The following is a 16,976-nucleotide window of genomic DNA, read 5'->3' as shown; positions in this document are numbered from 1 at the left end:
GCACCCAAGTAGCATTTTCCAATGTAAAAGTTGCAACAAGTTGAAACGATGTTGGTATGAGTTGCAAAAAAATTGCAACTTTCGGTCAACTTTTGGTCGATGAGTACCGATTTTCGGCGATCTAATCGGAAGACAAAGTTGGAACCTGCTGAGATTGCAAAATTGCTGAACCAAAGTTGTTTGAAATCTAAAGATAGGCGACCAGCAATACTTTGGAGTTGAGACAAGTTTCAACTTAATTGCAACAATGATAGCTCCTTCCGGGGAGAGAGTAGGCAATCTGCACATCAATCTGTTAGTTGCAAGAATCAAACGATTTTGTTGCAAGTTGTTGCAACCTCTGCTACTTGGGCACTGATCCGTTTTCGCACCGGCTACTGGCTCATGGTGCAGCGAAGCCAAGAGCCTTGCAAGAGCCGGTCATCGCCATGCAGTGATTTTTCTTCTCTATGCGAAGAAAATTCTGAAAAAACTTCAAGGAATGATGTCAATTTGTTCTCCTTTATAAAAATAACAAAAAGGCGGAGATTTTCAGACACTGCAAACGAGTTATGTGATTGCCGACCTACACTGTCGATATACGATTTTAATTTTGTCCCATTGCACAATTTTAGGGTCGTTATTAGAAATATGAATGGTAGCGGTTTTCCTGTGACGCGATTCAATTTTTGTATTGATGTTTCTGCTACACTGCTACTCAATAAACTGTTAGCACTTCTGAGTTCAGAATTTTGGGACAATTCATTGATTGCTTACTAATAGTGAAAAAGAAAAAAATTTTCAAATAAACCAACATTGAAAAGAAAAGGTGTATAGTGTTTTTTTTTAAAAACAGCTCACGAAGACTCATAAAATCGTTAGTTGACACTAAATAATTAAGGCTATTTCAGACAGTCATTTGAAAGGAGTAAACAGATGAAATTTGAAGAAAAATAATTTATGAAACATGAACAACAGATTATGCAATTTTATAGAGGTATACTGGTATTATAAGATTTGTAATAGTCGAGCATGAACAAAGAGATTGAAAGTATTCAACAGTACAAAATAAATAGGAGAAAACAAAAATATTTCGTAATAAAACGTTCTGAGCACAAAATTGGCAAATATAACTAGCAGTCAAGAAGAATCAGACTGAGTTCAGCAGAAGGACCCAACCGACATCAACTTGGGTCAGCGAAAGGTCAAATTTCATTTTTCCATACAAATGTTTGTGAAAGCTAGACACATTTCAACCTTCATTTTCAAACTTCAGTTTTAGATGTACATGGATTATTTGGAAAAAGAGACGAAATAAAGAGTAAAAAGAGAACGAGAGAGAAAAAAGAAAATAAATGGGGGAGAAGGAAAAAAGAGAAGAAAAAAAGGAAAAGAAGGGACGTAAAAATAGGTGAGGAGAGCAGAAAAAAAATAAAGGAAATGCACAGCTACTTAAGTTTAAAAACGAAACTCTGCTCAATTTTTTCCTAAGTACGGTTGTTTCTTTCTGCTGAGCTATGCCCAAACATACATTTAATAATTTAAGGTTGTTTGCTAACACTATACTAAAACTAAGTACAAAAAGTATGGTTAACTAAGGCGTGTATACTATATTAAGGGCACAAATACCTGCAGACTGAAATTTTCTAACTGAGGAGGAGCGTCATTATTGAAACATTTATACCAATTGTTGATTGCTGTGGTTCAGCCTGTGGATTACTGAGACAGGAGCATTACAGTGAAAGAATAATTTGACTCGGTTTGAAGAAGTTAACAGACCAACTCACTCAACTTTGAAAAAAATGATATTTCTTGTGTCCTATTTGTCATGGTTTTCAGCACTCGCTTCCCCAATCACGGGTGACTTTATATTTGAGGGTGGCTCCATCCATAAACCACTCTTAAATTTGACAAAATCGGAAAAAAAGCCAGTTTAAGGTAAGAAGTAGGTCCCATTTGAATCCATGCAAAATGTGTTTAACTTCTGGTGAAGAAACTTAAAAACCTAAAAGCTTGAAATTTTGCAGGTATGCAAGTATGACCATTGGATACAGCTGAAACTAGAAATATGAAAATATGTTTGCAAGGGAGTTCTTTCTTGAAAATTGAAAACTTGAAATTTTTCTGAGCCATATTTCGCATAAAAAAGTTTTATGTCTACACTTACAACTCTAGTTCCACTTATAGCCCTAATTTCAAGGCAAAATTAAAAAAAAAAGTTTAATAAGATAGAACTTTTAGTTCTAAAAAGACATGCAGAAGATGGTAAAAAACACTTTTTTTCAAATTCGACGAAAAGGCGAGAGAGAAAAAAAAAGGCGAGAGAAAAAAAACAAAAGAAAACCAAAAACAAAAACATACCCAAATCAACTTTGCACGGAAGCTCGTCATTTTTGAAGAAGAATAATTAGAAGAGTGATTTACTGAAGTATAAAATGTTATGGATAATTTTGAAGCTGGGAGCCTCCTCTATAAACACAGTTAAAAAAAGAAAAAATAAATTTTATTATTTGGGACCTACTTCTTACTTCAACACTTCCCGTCTTCTCATAGAAATTGATTCCATCCAAAAATTAGAGTAAAGTTGATAAATATCTTCCAAGAACCAATTTGTAAGTTATAAGTATAAGGCCCTCATACAAACTAGGCATCAAAAAGTATAGTTTTCCAGACAGAATTTAGTAGTCTAGAACTCCTCTCAACATACCTTCAAACGTCATTATTGTTACTATCTCCTCTTGATGACGTGAACGAATGATTATAAAATTAAGGTAGATTCACAAGAGAAAGAAAGCTTCCAGACCCCCTCCTCGACAATATTTAAATTATTCAACCTTTTTGTTTCTTTTTCATAAAGGTACGTACATTTCATTGATCAAAAAAGTTAGCTTAAAATTCTTTTTAGAGAGATCTCTCGTCTACTGAGTTTCATACTGATTCAGTTCAAGAAGAGTGATTATCAAGCGTGCAGCAATGACCATCCTATCCATTTTTTACAGCCTTACTGAACAAACAATGAGAATTCAGAAACTTTAAGGAGTTTGGATGATTCAATTATTCAAAGTGGACCTGAGAACGTTGATTGTGAGTCAAAGACAAGAATTTTCGAGGAGCCTTCCCGAGTTAAAGCAAAATTTAAATTTATCACAGAAACAGAGAGTTCATTCCCACTTAGGGCGTTTCTCAGGAATAATAGCGTTTTCTACATTATCCAGGGTACTTGCAAGCAGCGCATCCTCATCATTTTCCCCGTTCAGATCTTCAAAATAATCGTCGATAGTTGGCTGAAGATTTGCCTGCAAATAAAAGAAGATTCTCAAAGTTTTTTTACTTTCACAGAAATTCACTAAAAATATACTTATCTAATTTCGATGTGTGTCTTTCCTGTAAATGTTTTTCAATAACAACTTAGAATGGTTTAATCACTGGCACTGAAGCAAGTTAAACATTTAAAATAAACATTTTGATGGCTAAAATGCGACAACGTACCTCCATTGCAGTGTTTCAAAATCTCCACTCATAGTTTATTTTTTCAGAGACGAACAAGTCGAATTTGTAGCTTGAAAGGTATACAGAATATTCTACTAACAGGGATGACAAATTCAGGAAGTTTTCAAGAAATTACGTTGACTAGTTTTCCAAAGAAAAAATAAAGTTACTGAAATTTCATTCTGTAAAAAAAAAAATGTTTACTTCTCTTTCCAATAAGTGATAAAAAAAGGAGAAATAATTTTGCAGCCCACCGCCTCTGTTTTCAATGGGCCTGTCGCAAACTTTTGCTAGAGCAAAAATAAGAGTCGTTACTCATAGAAAGTGTCTTAAAAATCACGATGAGCGCATTGGCAAAGTCTGAAATGCACTCCTTACTTCACTATTTGCATAAGAAATTTGCGTTTATTCGAGCTATCCGCCTCAAAACGATACCACGGCACAGGTGAACATTTTGCTAGAGGAGTCATTCCATCCATCCCCTGCTCACGAGGATACTACGCAATATTCAACATAGCCGACACTAGTCCGCCAAAACACATGTGACGGGATGATGATTCTAACCACCTGATAACAATTGGCATGTTTACATTAAAATTTTTCTTGCATTGTTAGATATCCGCCTTGATTGACCTCGTGCTCTCATCAACTTATGCGCAGAAGCGTCAGCCATGTTGAGCAGGGATTGAATGGGACGACTCCTTAAACGAAATATTCACCTGTGCCACCAAGTATCCTTTTTGAAGCAGGAATCATAAAAAAAAGCAAATTTCTTACGCAGACAGTGAAGGTAGGAGTGCATTTCAGAGTTTGCAGATGTGCTCAAATTGATTTTTGAGACATTATCTGTAAGGAACATCTCTCATTTTGGTTCTGGCAAAAGTTTGCAACAGGCCCATTAATTTCTTAACCTCAATGGATAAACCTACTCAATGAATAAGATGAACTAAGAGGCTTACCGATGATGCATTGACCGCCGTTGTATCTGCCGTGGAGAATGTGTCTTTGCTCAATCCTGCTTGATTGAGAATATTTAATTTTTTTTCCACCAGCGGCCACAGATAATCGTCCGCTGTGCCTTTAGCAATGAGATACTGCACGACAACACTGCTTTCTTGGCCAATACGATGGGCTCGATCTTCAGCTTGGCACAAAATCTGTGGGTTAAAATTTTGAATAAATTATGATAACTTGTTCAATTGGATAGAGGACTTAAACAGTCCGGTCCCCCTGTTGAAAATTTTTCAAGAGAGATAAATAAGGTGAAAATAGTCAAAAATGGTAAAATGAAGAATTTGCTGAAAAATAAAAATGAGAGATGAGTTTTATTTGTGAATGAAAACCACTGAGTAAGCTTAGCACTATAACATCCCCCATTCCTAAATTGAACAACTATTGGAAGAGTTAAGACAGGATTTATGATCTGATCTGATCTGTTAAACTGCTCTGTTAAAATAAGCAATTATGGTTTAAGACATCACACAGAAGTAAATTTCTGTCTTCTTGAATCTATGTTTCTCCAAATTTTAAATTCAGAAAAATTGTAAAAAATACTCTCGCCTCAGCTTATTGAGGCAGCATATAAATTCTCTTGCGAAAATTTGCCATTAAGTTGTAACAGTGCAAGCAGGCAAAACATGTCAAATCAAAAAATCTAGATTTTGTGATAAAGTTGACAATTAAATTATATTTTTTTTCTTTTAATAATTTATCTATTCAAATTTTTGATCTCATTCTGTAAGTTCAAAACAAACAGCAACCTTCCACATTGTGTTAATTTTAAGACAGTTGCTATTTGTCACTTTTTGGCAAAGATCCCTAAAAAAAACTGGGAACTTTTCTTCAGATTCTTTCAGAGGGAAATTAGTCTCTGCATCCTTGCAACAATAATAACTTTCTAGCAGTTTTGCAATCAAGTCATGTCCATGCTGTGTTAGTGCATTTTTATCACCAAAAAAGGATTTCATCCATATCTAAAAGGTTCTCATCGGGAACTTCAAACTTCCTTCTTTCCTGAAAACTTAATTGGGTTTTTCTCATATCAATATTTTCCAGCTCTGGGCCTTCCATCCCTATTACCTCATTTAACCTCAAAGTTCTTACAATTAATTTTGCGCCCAAATTTTTGCACTTTTTTCATGCAAGGAGTGAAGAAAGCTTCCTTGCTGTAAGCAGCACAGAGGCGATATCCTGTAAGAAATTTTTCTTTGAAGGACTTTGGTTAGCATTTTGGACTTTGACCTGGATTTTAATGCTTAAAATCTGACTCACTGGAATGAAAAGTAGGTATGAAAAAGACAATAAAACACCTTGGGAAATACTTTGGCACTCAACTTGTTAAATGGTTGAATCGCAAATCCCCCTTTCTTGCAGGAACTGTATCTCTACACAGCAGCTTGTTGCGAATCATAACAATGGGCCTGTCGCATACTTTTGCTAGAGCAAAAATAAGAGTTGTTTCTTATAGATAATGCCTCAAAAATCACGATGAGCGCATCGGCAAAGTCTGAAATGCACTCATAACTTCACAATCTGCGTAAGAAATTTGCGTTTTTTTAAGCTTCCCGCTTCAAAAACGATACTACGGCACAGGTGAACATTTTGTTAGAGGAGTCGCTCCATCGTCGGCGATATTCATCATGGCCGACGCTTGCGCGCAGTTCCGCGCGTAATTCGAGGAGAGTTCAAGGTCAATCAATTCGGGCGTGGAAAACATGAACGTTAAAACACGCCGATTGTTATCTGGTCTAATCCAGTTCAGGTATTATCTCGTCCCATCACACGTGTTTTGGCGGATTGGCGTCGGCCATGATAAGTATTGCCGACGATGGAACGACTCCTCTTACAAAATGTTCACCTGTGCCGTAGTATCGCTTTTGAAGCGGGAAGCTCAAAAAACCGCAAATTTCTTACGCAGACTGTGAAGTTATGAGTGCATTTCAGACTTTGCCGATGCGCTCATCGTGATTTTTGAGGCATTATCTATAAGAAACAACTCTTATTTTTGCTCTAGCAAAAGTTTGCAACAGGCCCATTAGCATTTTACCGTCATTTGCAAAAAACATATAAAATAATTTGGAAACTTACACCTGGATTCCAAAAAAGTTCTGCAAATACAACTAGGTTTGCAGCTGTCAGCGTCAAACCTGTGCTAGCAGCTGTAATTGAGAGAACTGCGACCCGGAATTTATCGTCAAATTGGAACTGGTCACACACATCTTTCCTTTCGTCTGAGGACACACCGCCATCAATTCGGATGTAGCTGCAAAGGAAAAAATAGGAAGATTTTTCACTGGTCTTCAAGAGTTCCACAAAGAAAAAGGAGTAGTAACTGCGCTAAAGTTGAAGCAGTATGCACTGTGCGATAAAATTAAAATCAATATTTATCTATTTGCCTTGAAATTAGTAAAAATTTCACTATTTTAAATGCAGATTTACAAATATTGAAGGTTCCAAAAAATTAATGAAAACTGAAAGATTTCACTTTGATACAACGTCCAGTTTTCCTTTTTTCAGATTTCTACACTGATCCATTTCAGCCGTTACCTAGCAGTATTTTCTAGTAGTTTTATGTGGCCATGCAGTAAGCATATTACATTCTCTTTTTGCCTTTTAGCTCTGAGAAGTAGCTGAAATTTCCCAGAGAAAGGGTAAAGTTAATAATATGTCTTGAAGATAGCACTGAGTAACTTTTGGTCATCTGAAACAGTGCTCCTCAGAAATTTACATCTCTTTGAGGAATGATAAATCTCCTCTAAAATTTTTTATTGCTTCATTCATGTGACAGGAAATTAAATTGAGGAAAACTGTACTCTCTGTTTTTTATGAATACATTACATCGAAGTGATTATTTTGAAATTCTTGACGTAAAGAGCAGTTTTCAGTGTTGTGAAAAAAATAAGGGTAAATATGTGCTTCAGAAAAGCAAAAGACGGTTTATCTTTCATTTTTTTTATTTTCTGCGTGTATGTGGAAGTTTTGAAAGTAAGTAACTCACTAAGTTTTCTTCTCTTCTAACAGTTCGCTGATTGCATCCAGCACATCTGTGTGATGGGCAAAAATCAGAAATTTGCTCCCTATCTCCAAAAGATCAGAAACATAATTCCTGAAATTACGAAACAAAATATTTAGCCAGTGGTTTCTGAAAAGGGGTTCTGAAAAGCCAATGGTTTCTGTTTGAGGTGTTATCCCAAACAAAAATAAATAGGGAAGAGGTACCACAAAGTTATAATAAATACAAATTTTGCAGCTTTTTTCTTGCTTGAAAAATTTCAGCAATTATTTACATATTTGTGATTTTTTATTTTCTTTTATGTACTTGTGTACTAGGACTGTCCCAAAAGGTCTGAGACTGGTACTGTAGCTTCTGATCAGGGAGCAAAAAAGCTGGTTTTCATTGCGTTTGATGAAAAAACCAATTTTTGTCAAAGTTGCAAAGTTAAATTAAGAGGAATAGGTTAATAAGAGGAAATTGACCCCTCACAGTTTTAAACAAAAGTTTTTTCCCCGGAAAAAGCTCTTCAAACACAATTTTCTGAACTTTACAGACTGAATAAACTTGGCATCACTGTTCATGTGTTGTCAAACTTTTTACATAACAATAGCAACAAGCTTTGCATTGTCGCACAACATACTGACTTGCACACAAAGTTCTGCCACTTGGATATTCGCAAGCGAAAGCTTTCGGTTTGGTGCGGTCAGTGCTTTTAACTTGAATTTGATTGAGTGTTTTGGTCACCATGAAAAACTGTTTCTTCCCTAGTTCTTCATCCTTTCCTACACAAAAACACAGAATCTTTGGGTGAAAAGCACTGAGCAAACCAAAATCACACCAAGTTACAACACCAGTCTCTGTTATGAGAGAAACTTTGAATAAAAGGTTAATTATCTTTATTCAAAGCCCCATTTAATAAATTTCTTAAAATTGGTTACGATGAGAAATTCTCCTCTTAAACTTGTATTAGCCTCCTAGATGAGTGATAATTCGTATAAAGAAAATTGCATTCTTCCTAGATATTTTCAGGGACACTCGATTTAGCCAAAAAAAAAAAATTGTCTTAAAATTCCCAGAAAAAAAATACCGATTGTTCGGAAAATACCTGTAGTATTAGATGATATTTGGCAATTTTCAAATGTTCATGCGGTGTTCTTACTTAGCACAGCAGTACCTTAACTGAATCGTATTAGCAGGAGGAAATCAACACAATTAAAATGTTGTAAAAATCATGCATCTTTGTCTTTGTCTAAAAAATGCGTAGTATGGCAAATACTTTTAGTTTTCCTATTGAAAAATTGTTAATTTTAGGGGGGAAGCAATCAAGGAAATTTTATTACTGTACATATATTTATTGTCTTCTAAAACAAAGAAGTTGCACGATTTTGGAAACAATGTAGTTATGTTGATTCTCTTCTGCTAAATGTAATCCGATTATTCACGAGCTGATTGTATCAAGATGAGTACATACTTAATTGCCGTTAGTTTACATTTTCCAGTCTCCGAGAAATAGGTGAGTAGGCAGCTCCTTTTCTCACACCCTTTCAGATCTTCCGAACTCAACCTTTGAGAGAGGGCGTTCATTGCTGATGTGTCTTTCTTTACCATTTCTGAGGGGAGAAGCACTACTTTTCTGGAAATGGAGAATGAGAATAATTTTAGGACAAGATAGGAGACATTGCTTAGCAGTACTATGACATTACTTCGCTTACACGGTGACATATGGGCAAGGAAACTACAAGAACACATTTCTTGATTGCTTAATTTCAACATTTTCTCTCTCACTACATTTGTTTTTGGCTGAGTGTTACTGGAAATTCTTGTAAGAAATTTGCCAAGCATATTCTTGGGAGCGCAACGAATGATTACACAAAATTTGGTGTGTTAACGATGGTCGGTGATTTTTCTAAAAAGTAAAATGAGACAGGAAAATGGCAACTTTATAAGTTGAGATCCATGGATGGTAACGTGATTTCACACTCCAATATAACCTCAAGGGAGGAAAGAAAGTAAACTAAGGAAATTGCCACCCCTTGCTTGTCCTCCTTCTATCTGTGAAAGTAAACATTTTTCATGTTTGATAAACAATATCATAAGATGCTACTGTTGTTCAAGATGCTTAATATTGCAAAAAAAAAAAGAAAAAAAAAATTGATGCACGAATAATTTTTTATTACTGTCACAATTCTTGCTTGAGCAAGCAGACTGCTTTGTAGATCTCGATGTAACCATTTTAGATACATCTCGCTTTGGAGGTAAATACATACCGAATCTTAGCTGGGAGTTGAGTAAGAACATCGGACTTCAATCGTCTAATTAGGAATTTTTCTCGTAAAACAAGATTTAACTCCTCCATATTCGAGCAGCCGCTGAAATCCCAACCAAATCTGCCTTGATGTCCATTGCAATATCTGACTCCAAAGTCTTTCCTAGAATCAAAGAAACATTTTAATAAAATCATTTGCTTTCAAGTATTTACATTAAATGAAATTTTACAGTTTCTTACCTCAGTTCAATCAACTTTTGGATGAAAATCACTAAATTTAACGTGACACGCTCAAACACATAGCAAACAAATTTTAAGAGAAGGGGGATCAAATGGTAAGCATCATTGAAAATCGTAGATAATGATACTTTTTGAGGGGAAAAATTGTAGCTTGAGGAAGAGCAATCCAAACCTCCTGAACTTCATGACTTTTGAAGGATGAGAAAACTCGGTGTTTGAATAGATCTAATTTTTTTTATTTGCTGATCAATGATCTGAAATCATCAAAACATGATTCTATAACTAGCACAACTGACATATTCTTTAAATACTGCAGGAAATTCTACCGTCTCATTTAATAACCAATAATATTTTTTGTTGATTCATTCTTTTCTGTTGTGAGGAGGGCATTTGTATCCTTGATTGCTCCTACGGACACAAATAGTGTGGACACACACAATACCAGGGGGCTGATTATTAAAATTGATGGATAAAGCAATAGACAAAGAAGATAAATGGAAAAATGAATGATCCTATAGGTTAAACTGGGTGGTCGTTGTGGACCAAAAAAATGATGGACTAACTATAGGGTCTCTCCTGGGTTGTCGTAGTCTATCACTTAGGTACCTTCTTTGCCCATTGCAAACATCCGTTTCCACAGATAGGATCTCTCCATTTTCTCTGTTTTCTTTGCCTATCAATTCCAATGCTCAGCCCGTAGAAATGGAAAGGTGAATTTCCGCAAAACAAGTATTTAAGAAAACTATTTTAATCCTGGAGGCATTGGCTTATGATCTTCTTTTTTCAATAGAAATTCATTCAGTTTTTTTTTGTTTTTTTTTTTCTTTCTTCTTTTTTTCTTTGTTTTTTTTGCACCTAAATACTTTTTCCTCATCTAGAGCCTGAGATACTGTACCAAAAAATGGAAATAAAAATAAATACAACAAAATAACTCACATGCCGACCCATTTGGGCGATATCGCCCGCAACTGGTTGTACAACTCCATCGGCCTGGATAATGCAGGTGTCCCACTCAGTAAAATACATCTTTTAGCATTTTCTATTAACTTAGAACCAGATTTGGCCCTGGCACTCTTGGCGTTTTTCAGTAAATGACTCTCATCCTAGAAGCAAATCAGAAGGTTTAAAGTAAAAAAAAAAAGCTGGATAAACAAGAGGATTAGCTTTAGAACAGGACAGAAACAGGCATGTTTTCAGTTTTCAGAGAAGCTAATATTGTAATTCTAGATAAGTTAGGAGCGAAAACTATTTTTACACTATTGTACCAAACTACAAAGGAACTAACTTTGCACAAAAACTATCTAAACGCTCGTTACCTATTCTTTAGGATGTTAGAGATGGCTTTAGGTCAAAAATTCAATCCAAGATGTTTTGATCTCACTTGACTAAGATTGTATTTCTGAGGGTCTTTTTTCCTGGGACATTTAAAATACTTACAGATGACTAAAAACCAAAACCACACATCTCCAGGGTGGTGTTTTAAAATTTCCGCTCCAATTTCATTGGAACAGGCCGACTTTATGGTCTGAAATTTAGATAGAATATTCTACTGACAGAAAGAAAAAATTGAGGCAATTTTCAATGAATTACATTGAATAGTTTTGCAAAGAAAAAGTAGAGAATGACATAAAGTCTGCAACGTTACCAACAGAGGTGCATGGTTTCGCATTTTGGCCATTGATGTGCAAATAAAAAATTTACCATTATAATGACTCCAAATTTATAAGACAAGAGTAGAGCTTCCATTCTGCTCATGAGATCGTAGGAAATAATGACAACTAGAGGGTTTATAACTTCATCCTTACTACTAGTGAATACATGAATTCTGACGGTTGGGACTTTGGGTAGATGAGTGATTATTTCTTGCTCCCACTGGTACCTGAAAGAGTAATTTAAAAAGAAAATAAGAGAAAAATGTTTAAGAAAAATTTTAGGGGCACGATATTTGCAGAAACAAGTTTAACCCATTGACTTACAATGACGGCTCCCAGCCGTCATCGCAGCGCTGGGCCAGCTCTGAGATGACGGCTCAGAGCCGTCCGCTGATTGTTTGCGTTATTTCGGCAATTCTCCGGTAGATTGCGTTCTCATCAATGTTTATATGAGTAGTGTGGCCACCCTATGACTTATTTTGTACGGTAATTTCTTGTTTTGTTACGGTATTTTCATATTACTGTGCGTTTGCACATGAAATAACCTCAAAATTTTCTGATTTTCGCTGATCTTGCGATTTTTGCGATTTTGACAGCTTTAAACCACATAAAAAAATCATTGTGTTCAAAGTTTTCACCATTTTTCTCAAACGTTGTATTGTGAATGCTTATTTTGTCAATTTTCACCCTTTGAGAAATAATTTCTGGATTATTTTGAAGTGTTCAAAGTTGCATTGATCTTGCGAACATTAAGTCAAATTCTAGGGGCACGATATTTCATAAGTCAATGGTTTAAACAATGCAATACTTAAATCTATTTATACTTGTTCAAAGCTCAAGAATATTCTTTTAGAAGAATTTAAAGGGAGAGAACTTATTTAGTCACTCTGTCATTAGAGATATCTCTGATCAAAGGCTGAACTCGGTTCCCTCGACATTTAAGAATAGTTCTTCCCCCTGATTTTCCTTTTGTTCTCAACTTTCCAGAATATTGATTTTTAAAATAAATTGTTTGTAATTTATAAAATAATTAATTAATTCTAGATCAATTAGGATTTTTACTGTCCGTTTATTAGGTCGAAATTCTTCTGTTTGACTGTGATCTCTGGAAGGAGGTCTTGCCTGGCAGCCTTTTCTAAATTTAATCGGCAGGGAAAGAGGAACAATTACTCCCTGTCACTAACTGAAAAAACTACCAAGTTTTGAAAAATCATATTGCTTTTTAAGTCCCTTTTCTTCATTACAAGTAAGCTTGAAATTCTAAGTTTCAATTTATCATAGAAAAGGAACTGTCACAGGCAGCAGGCGTTTTTTACTTACCTGTCTGCACTTTCACAAAATTTTGCAAGAACAACAATAACCTTTACTAAAACTACAAAGCTCAAAAAAAGCTCTTAAATTTGAGGCGATACTGATTGAGATAAACTGACACCTATGAGAGAGTTCACGTCTAAATTCAGTTAATCTTTGATGATGATACTCAAGATGCTGCGAAGCAGACATTAGTTAATATAATGATTATATGTAGTCTCTATATATTAATTTTAATCCATGAGTTAGAGTCCAACGACCCATCTATTCAAGTTACCTTAAGTCCTGGAAATACTATTAACTATGTACCACTATCGTAAAAACACTTGATACTTAGTAGTTGTGTTCTGACTAAAAGTTAAAAAAAAAGAAGAAATAGGGCTAAATACATTGACAAGGTTGCCACTTTGGGTGGTAACTTCCAAATTTCAAGGTTATTTTCACTCCTCTGGTCATAGTAACTTTCCTGTGGTAGTATCAGACTTCATCTGTGCATGAAACTACAAAATTTCACATGGGAATAGATGGCTTCAACAAAAATCCCTGCTGCAGGCAACGATTCCATTAGTAGGCAAAATATGCTAAAAACTTGGGCATGCTTTCAGTTACAAGAAGTGTGAATTTAAGTTTCTCTACCTCATACTAGATGGACAGACAATGAGGAGAGGCCAATCAGAATGGTAATAATCGGCAATACCCAGAGCTTGAATGGTCTTACCGAGACCCATATCATCAGCAATTATACATCTTCCTTGCTTGGAAATTCCAAACCTGTAATTAGATTAGATTGTCACAAGAATATTACAGTCAAAAACAACGAAATTGAAATCTTGATGAAAATAAAATTGACTTTAAAAATATTAAACTTTTTTATACCCAGCACCAGTTTTCATGGCAGCTCACAAGGAAAAGTCAGGAGGAAATAAATATGTTGGTAGTATTGCTTTCAGAAGTGTTTTACTAACATTGTGAGAAACACACACACACCTATACTTGCACTCTAACACAGAAAACCTTCCAAAAGTGTCATGCCATGCTTAATGGATGATCTTTTTATGTTTGTGGTATCAAAACATAGTTTTGAATAAAATCTAGCCAAAGATTGAATCTAGTTTGTTAGACAATAAAAATTATCGGATTAACAATTGTCACAACCTCTTTTGACAAAATAATTAAAGTAATGGACCACTAGACAAGGTATAAATTTAAGCATTCTGATATATTTTCTCTTCAAAATTTCACTGAGAACATATTCGAATACGAAAATTACAAAAACTAACTCCTAATCAAGATATTATTATTTTTAAATGGCACCGATATAAAAAAAAAGTGATAATAAATAAAAAATGAAAGTTTACTTACTTCACACCATCTCGCTGGAAAGCATACAATGAGTCAAGAAGTTTTGGTTCGATACGAGACAGATCTATGTTCATTTCTGAGTATTTCTTTTCTGGATTGCGAAATATCTGGACCAAAAATGGAATTTTGAGAAATTAGAGGCAGTGCGTAAACTCATTTTGAAACTAAAAGGGATCTCTTCAAAATCAAAGAATGCCAATAAGTGCGAGCCGATATAATAAAAATTTAACACCGTAGAGACTTGTAGCTACAAGAATATTTTGGAAGCATCAGTTTTTCAAAGATTCCATCTGATAATAAAGAAATAAAAAATATTGCAAACGTTAAAATTTTGCTACAAATTTCTGAGAGTAATGTTAAGTGCTCAGCAATTTTGTCAGTAAATGATCTTCCGTCAAAAATAAAGTGACTCTTCAAATATGTGGACCCTGTATTATTCTTCAGAGAAGCAAGAAAGCTCCTACTCAGAGAGGCCTTCTGTAGTGATGATGAATTCCTGGGGGAAAATTATATAAACCATAATTACTAACAATATAAACTATTAATAATTAAAATGCTTTAATGGGTCATTATCACCCACTACTTTTAATTCATTTTCTGAAAATACGGAGTGAATTAAGCTCCTGGAAATAATGTTTCCAGTTTATTTTAAACTCAAAATGGCGAAAAATCCGTGTTTTACAAGTGCTGAAAATGGGACATGTTTGAAATAATATTTTTGGCAGGCACTGATGACGTAGCCAGGTAGGGGAAACGGCGTTTGCTGATTGGCTCAACTCATATTCAAACATGGCCTTGCTGCGTCAACTCAACTAAGTATCAGCTTTTGATTCTCCGTTTATCCTTTTACTTAGAGATAATTTCTTGGATTTTTCAAAGAACTTTTTGGGTTTTTTACAAAATTTTACACAAGAGAAACTGTACTACAACGCTACTAAAGTTCCTTGCCACTGATTAATAATAGCTTAGATTGCTTAAGTAGGAAAATATTATTAGAGGCATTGAATTTATTACCCGTAGGACATAATTCGGTATTGCACCAATGGTAACATCAGGTTTAAATTTGTCAAGACCTTTTCGGAAACATTCATATTGTGACAAGGGAAAACTCCATACGGTATTTTTGACATCTGAAAATTAGATGGAAACAAATGTTATACTAAGTGGTGCACTGACAGGTTAAATGCAAGATAGTGCATTGAACCTCGTTTAGCAGTTGCTGCTGACTAATGTATTTGCTAAAAATCAGTTCTCCGGCTTCTCCGACTGATTAACAGATAAGTTCTTTGAGAATTAGCTATTTGACATTGTTTGTCCAATGATGAGCTACTTTATCTAACTTTACAGACTAGGATAGGAATTAATCACTCAAGTCACTATATTTAGGTTTGATTTTCTGGTTCTGTTCTACTATTATTTCTTCTTTGTTCCTCTAATATGCTAAAATGTCTTCTTAGAATATTGATAGTTTTCAGAGCTATTCTAACAGGGGATCATCTCCGCTAAAAATAAGAGATAATAGTCAGTCAATTAAAGCTTTCAATGTTTTTCCGAGTGAATTTCATAGCTCTGAAGCTCTTCCACCTAGCTTTGATATCACATTATTTGTCGGCCTCCTATGGTGTAGTGGTTGTAGCGCCAGCTCTGTGATCAGGAGGTCCCGGGTTCGATTCCCGGCCAGGCAACCCGAGTTTGATGGTCTCAAACAATGGTTGCCTGGGACTGGTTGTAGGGATGGAGGATGGACAGGACTAAACGCAAGGATTAGCCCTCATGGGCTATTGGAAGTACCTAGTAAAAAAAAATTATTAAGTGTAACATTTAAATCATACCTAAAAATGATGAAAATACTTGCCATAATTTTTCCCAGGGATAGATTTAAAATAATCGATAAGGTCGGATTTGTACCCGACCTTCACACTGAATCGGTCTGGTGCTGATAACCAGCAAGTGCCAGTGATCGCTCTGGGGGAGCTCACTGCAGAGGGCCAATTTGTCTGACTTTTATCACTATTGGTTCTTTCGTTGGAGAAAGCATTTTTACTTGAAGTAGCGTTGGTCTGAGAGCTCTGAGATGAGGTAAACCAAGTCTTTGGATTCTTGTAGTCTCTGGAATTGTTTGCCGATGATACTGGAGACTTGACGTCAGGCCTGGTAGGGTTGTTATTGACACTGTGATTCAGGGGAGAGAATATACCCTTGCTTGGGCCTCCACTGGCTGGGCTGGGTCTGACTGGAGTGCTGCTATGAGGGATATTAACACCTGCTGCTTTCAATCTATTCAGAGCTTTCAGACGATTCTCTTCAATTCGTTTCTTCTGCTCCTCTGTTAAAGATGACATGTCTGCCTATAGGACAAAACAAACAAAGGTTGCAATTAAAAGCACGACTAGTTAAAGCGCTACAAGTTCTGAATATGCGCAAGTATGGATGTGCTCTCTTCCCATGCGCATGCAGGATGGACCAAGATTCAAGCGGAGTGTCAAAGAGTTTATTCCAACTCCAAGCTACGTTAAAAATTACGGATGATCCACGAAAAAATTGCTACTTACTTATTCATAAAAGTTGGGGATATAAAGGAACATATCATGTAATTCATTGACGGAGCACTTTTCCACCTTTCTATGGATGAATACCTTTCCCAATTTTCAAATTGCGCGTCAAAACAAAAACAATGTGGAGG

At 35.4% G+C, this 16,976-nt stretch overlaps 1 protein-coding gene across 1 annotated transcript in view; it reads right to left on the bottom strand.

Annotated features, from left to right (window-relative positions):
* Positions 1 to 916: 916 nt before the first annotated feature.
* Positions 917 to 16,976, bottom strand: part of Marcal1 (SWI/SNF-related matrix-associated actin-dependent regulator of chromatin subfamily A-like protein 1) — a 198,724-nt gene continuing 182,664 nt past the window's right edge. The window contains exons 2-14 of the mRNA XM_019048946.2: positions 16,846 to 16,907; positions 16,149 to 16,641; positions 15,308 to 15,423; positions 14,294 to 14,400; positions 13,568 to 13,702; positions 11,670 to 11,847; positions 10,905 to 11,071; positions 9,730 to 9,891; positions 8,934 to 9,095; positions 7,466 to 7,573; positions 6,556 to 6,730; positions 4,428 to 4,625; positions 917 to 3,275 (exon numbers count right to left, since the gene is read on the bottom strand). Coding sequence (XP_018904491.2) covers positions 3,141 to 3,275; positions 4,428 to 4,625; positions 6,556 to 6,730; positions 7,466 to 7,573; positions 8,934 to 9,095; positions 9,730 to 9,891; positions 10,905 to 11,071; positions 11,670 to 11,847; positions 13,568 to 13,702; positions 14,294 to 14,400; positions 15,308 to 15,423; positions 16,149 to 16,635 — 2,130 coding nt within the window. The 5' untranslated portion in view covers positions 16,636 to 16,641; positions 16,846 to 16,907 and the 3' untranslated portion in view covers positions 917 to 3,140. The remainder of the gene's footprint in view (positions 3,276 to 4,427; positions 4,626 to 6,555; positions 6,731 to 7,465; positions 7,574 to 8,933; positions 9,096 to 9,729; positions 9,892 to 10,904; positions 11,072 to 11,669; positions 11,848 to 13,567; positions 13,703 to 14,293; positions 14,401 to 15,307; positions 15,424 to 16,148; positions 16,642 to 16,845; positions 16,908 to 16,976) is intronic.

Source organism: Bemisia tabaci, chromosome 7 (genome assembly GCF_918797505.1).
Source record: "Bemisia tabaci chromosome 7, PGI_BMITA_v3".
Taxonomy (NCBI): Eukaryota; Metazoa; Arthropoda; class Insecta; order Hemiptera; family Aleyrodidae; genus Bemisia; species Bemisia tabaci.
This window is presented reverse-complemented; position numbering and strand designations above follow the sequence as displayed.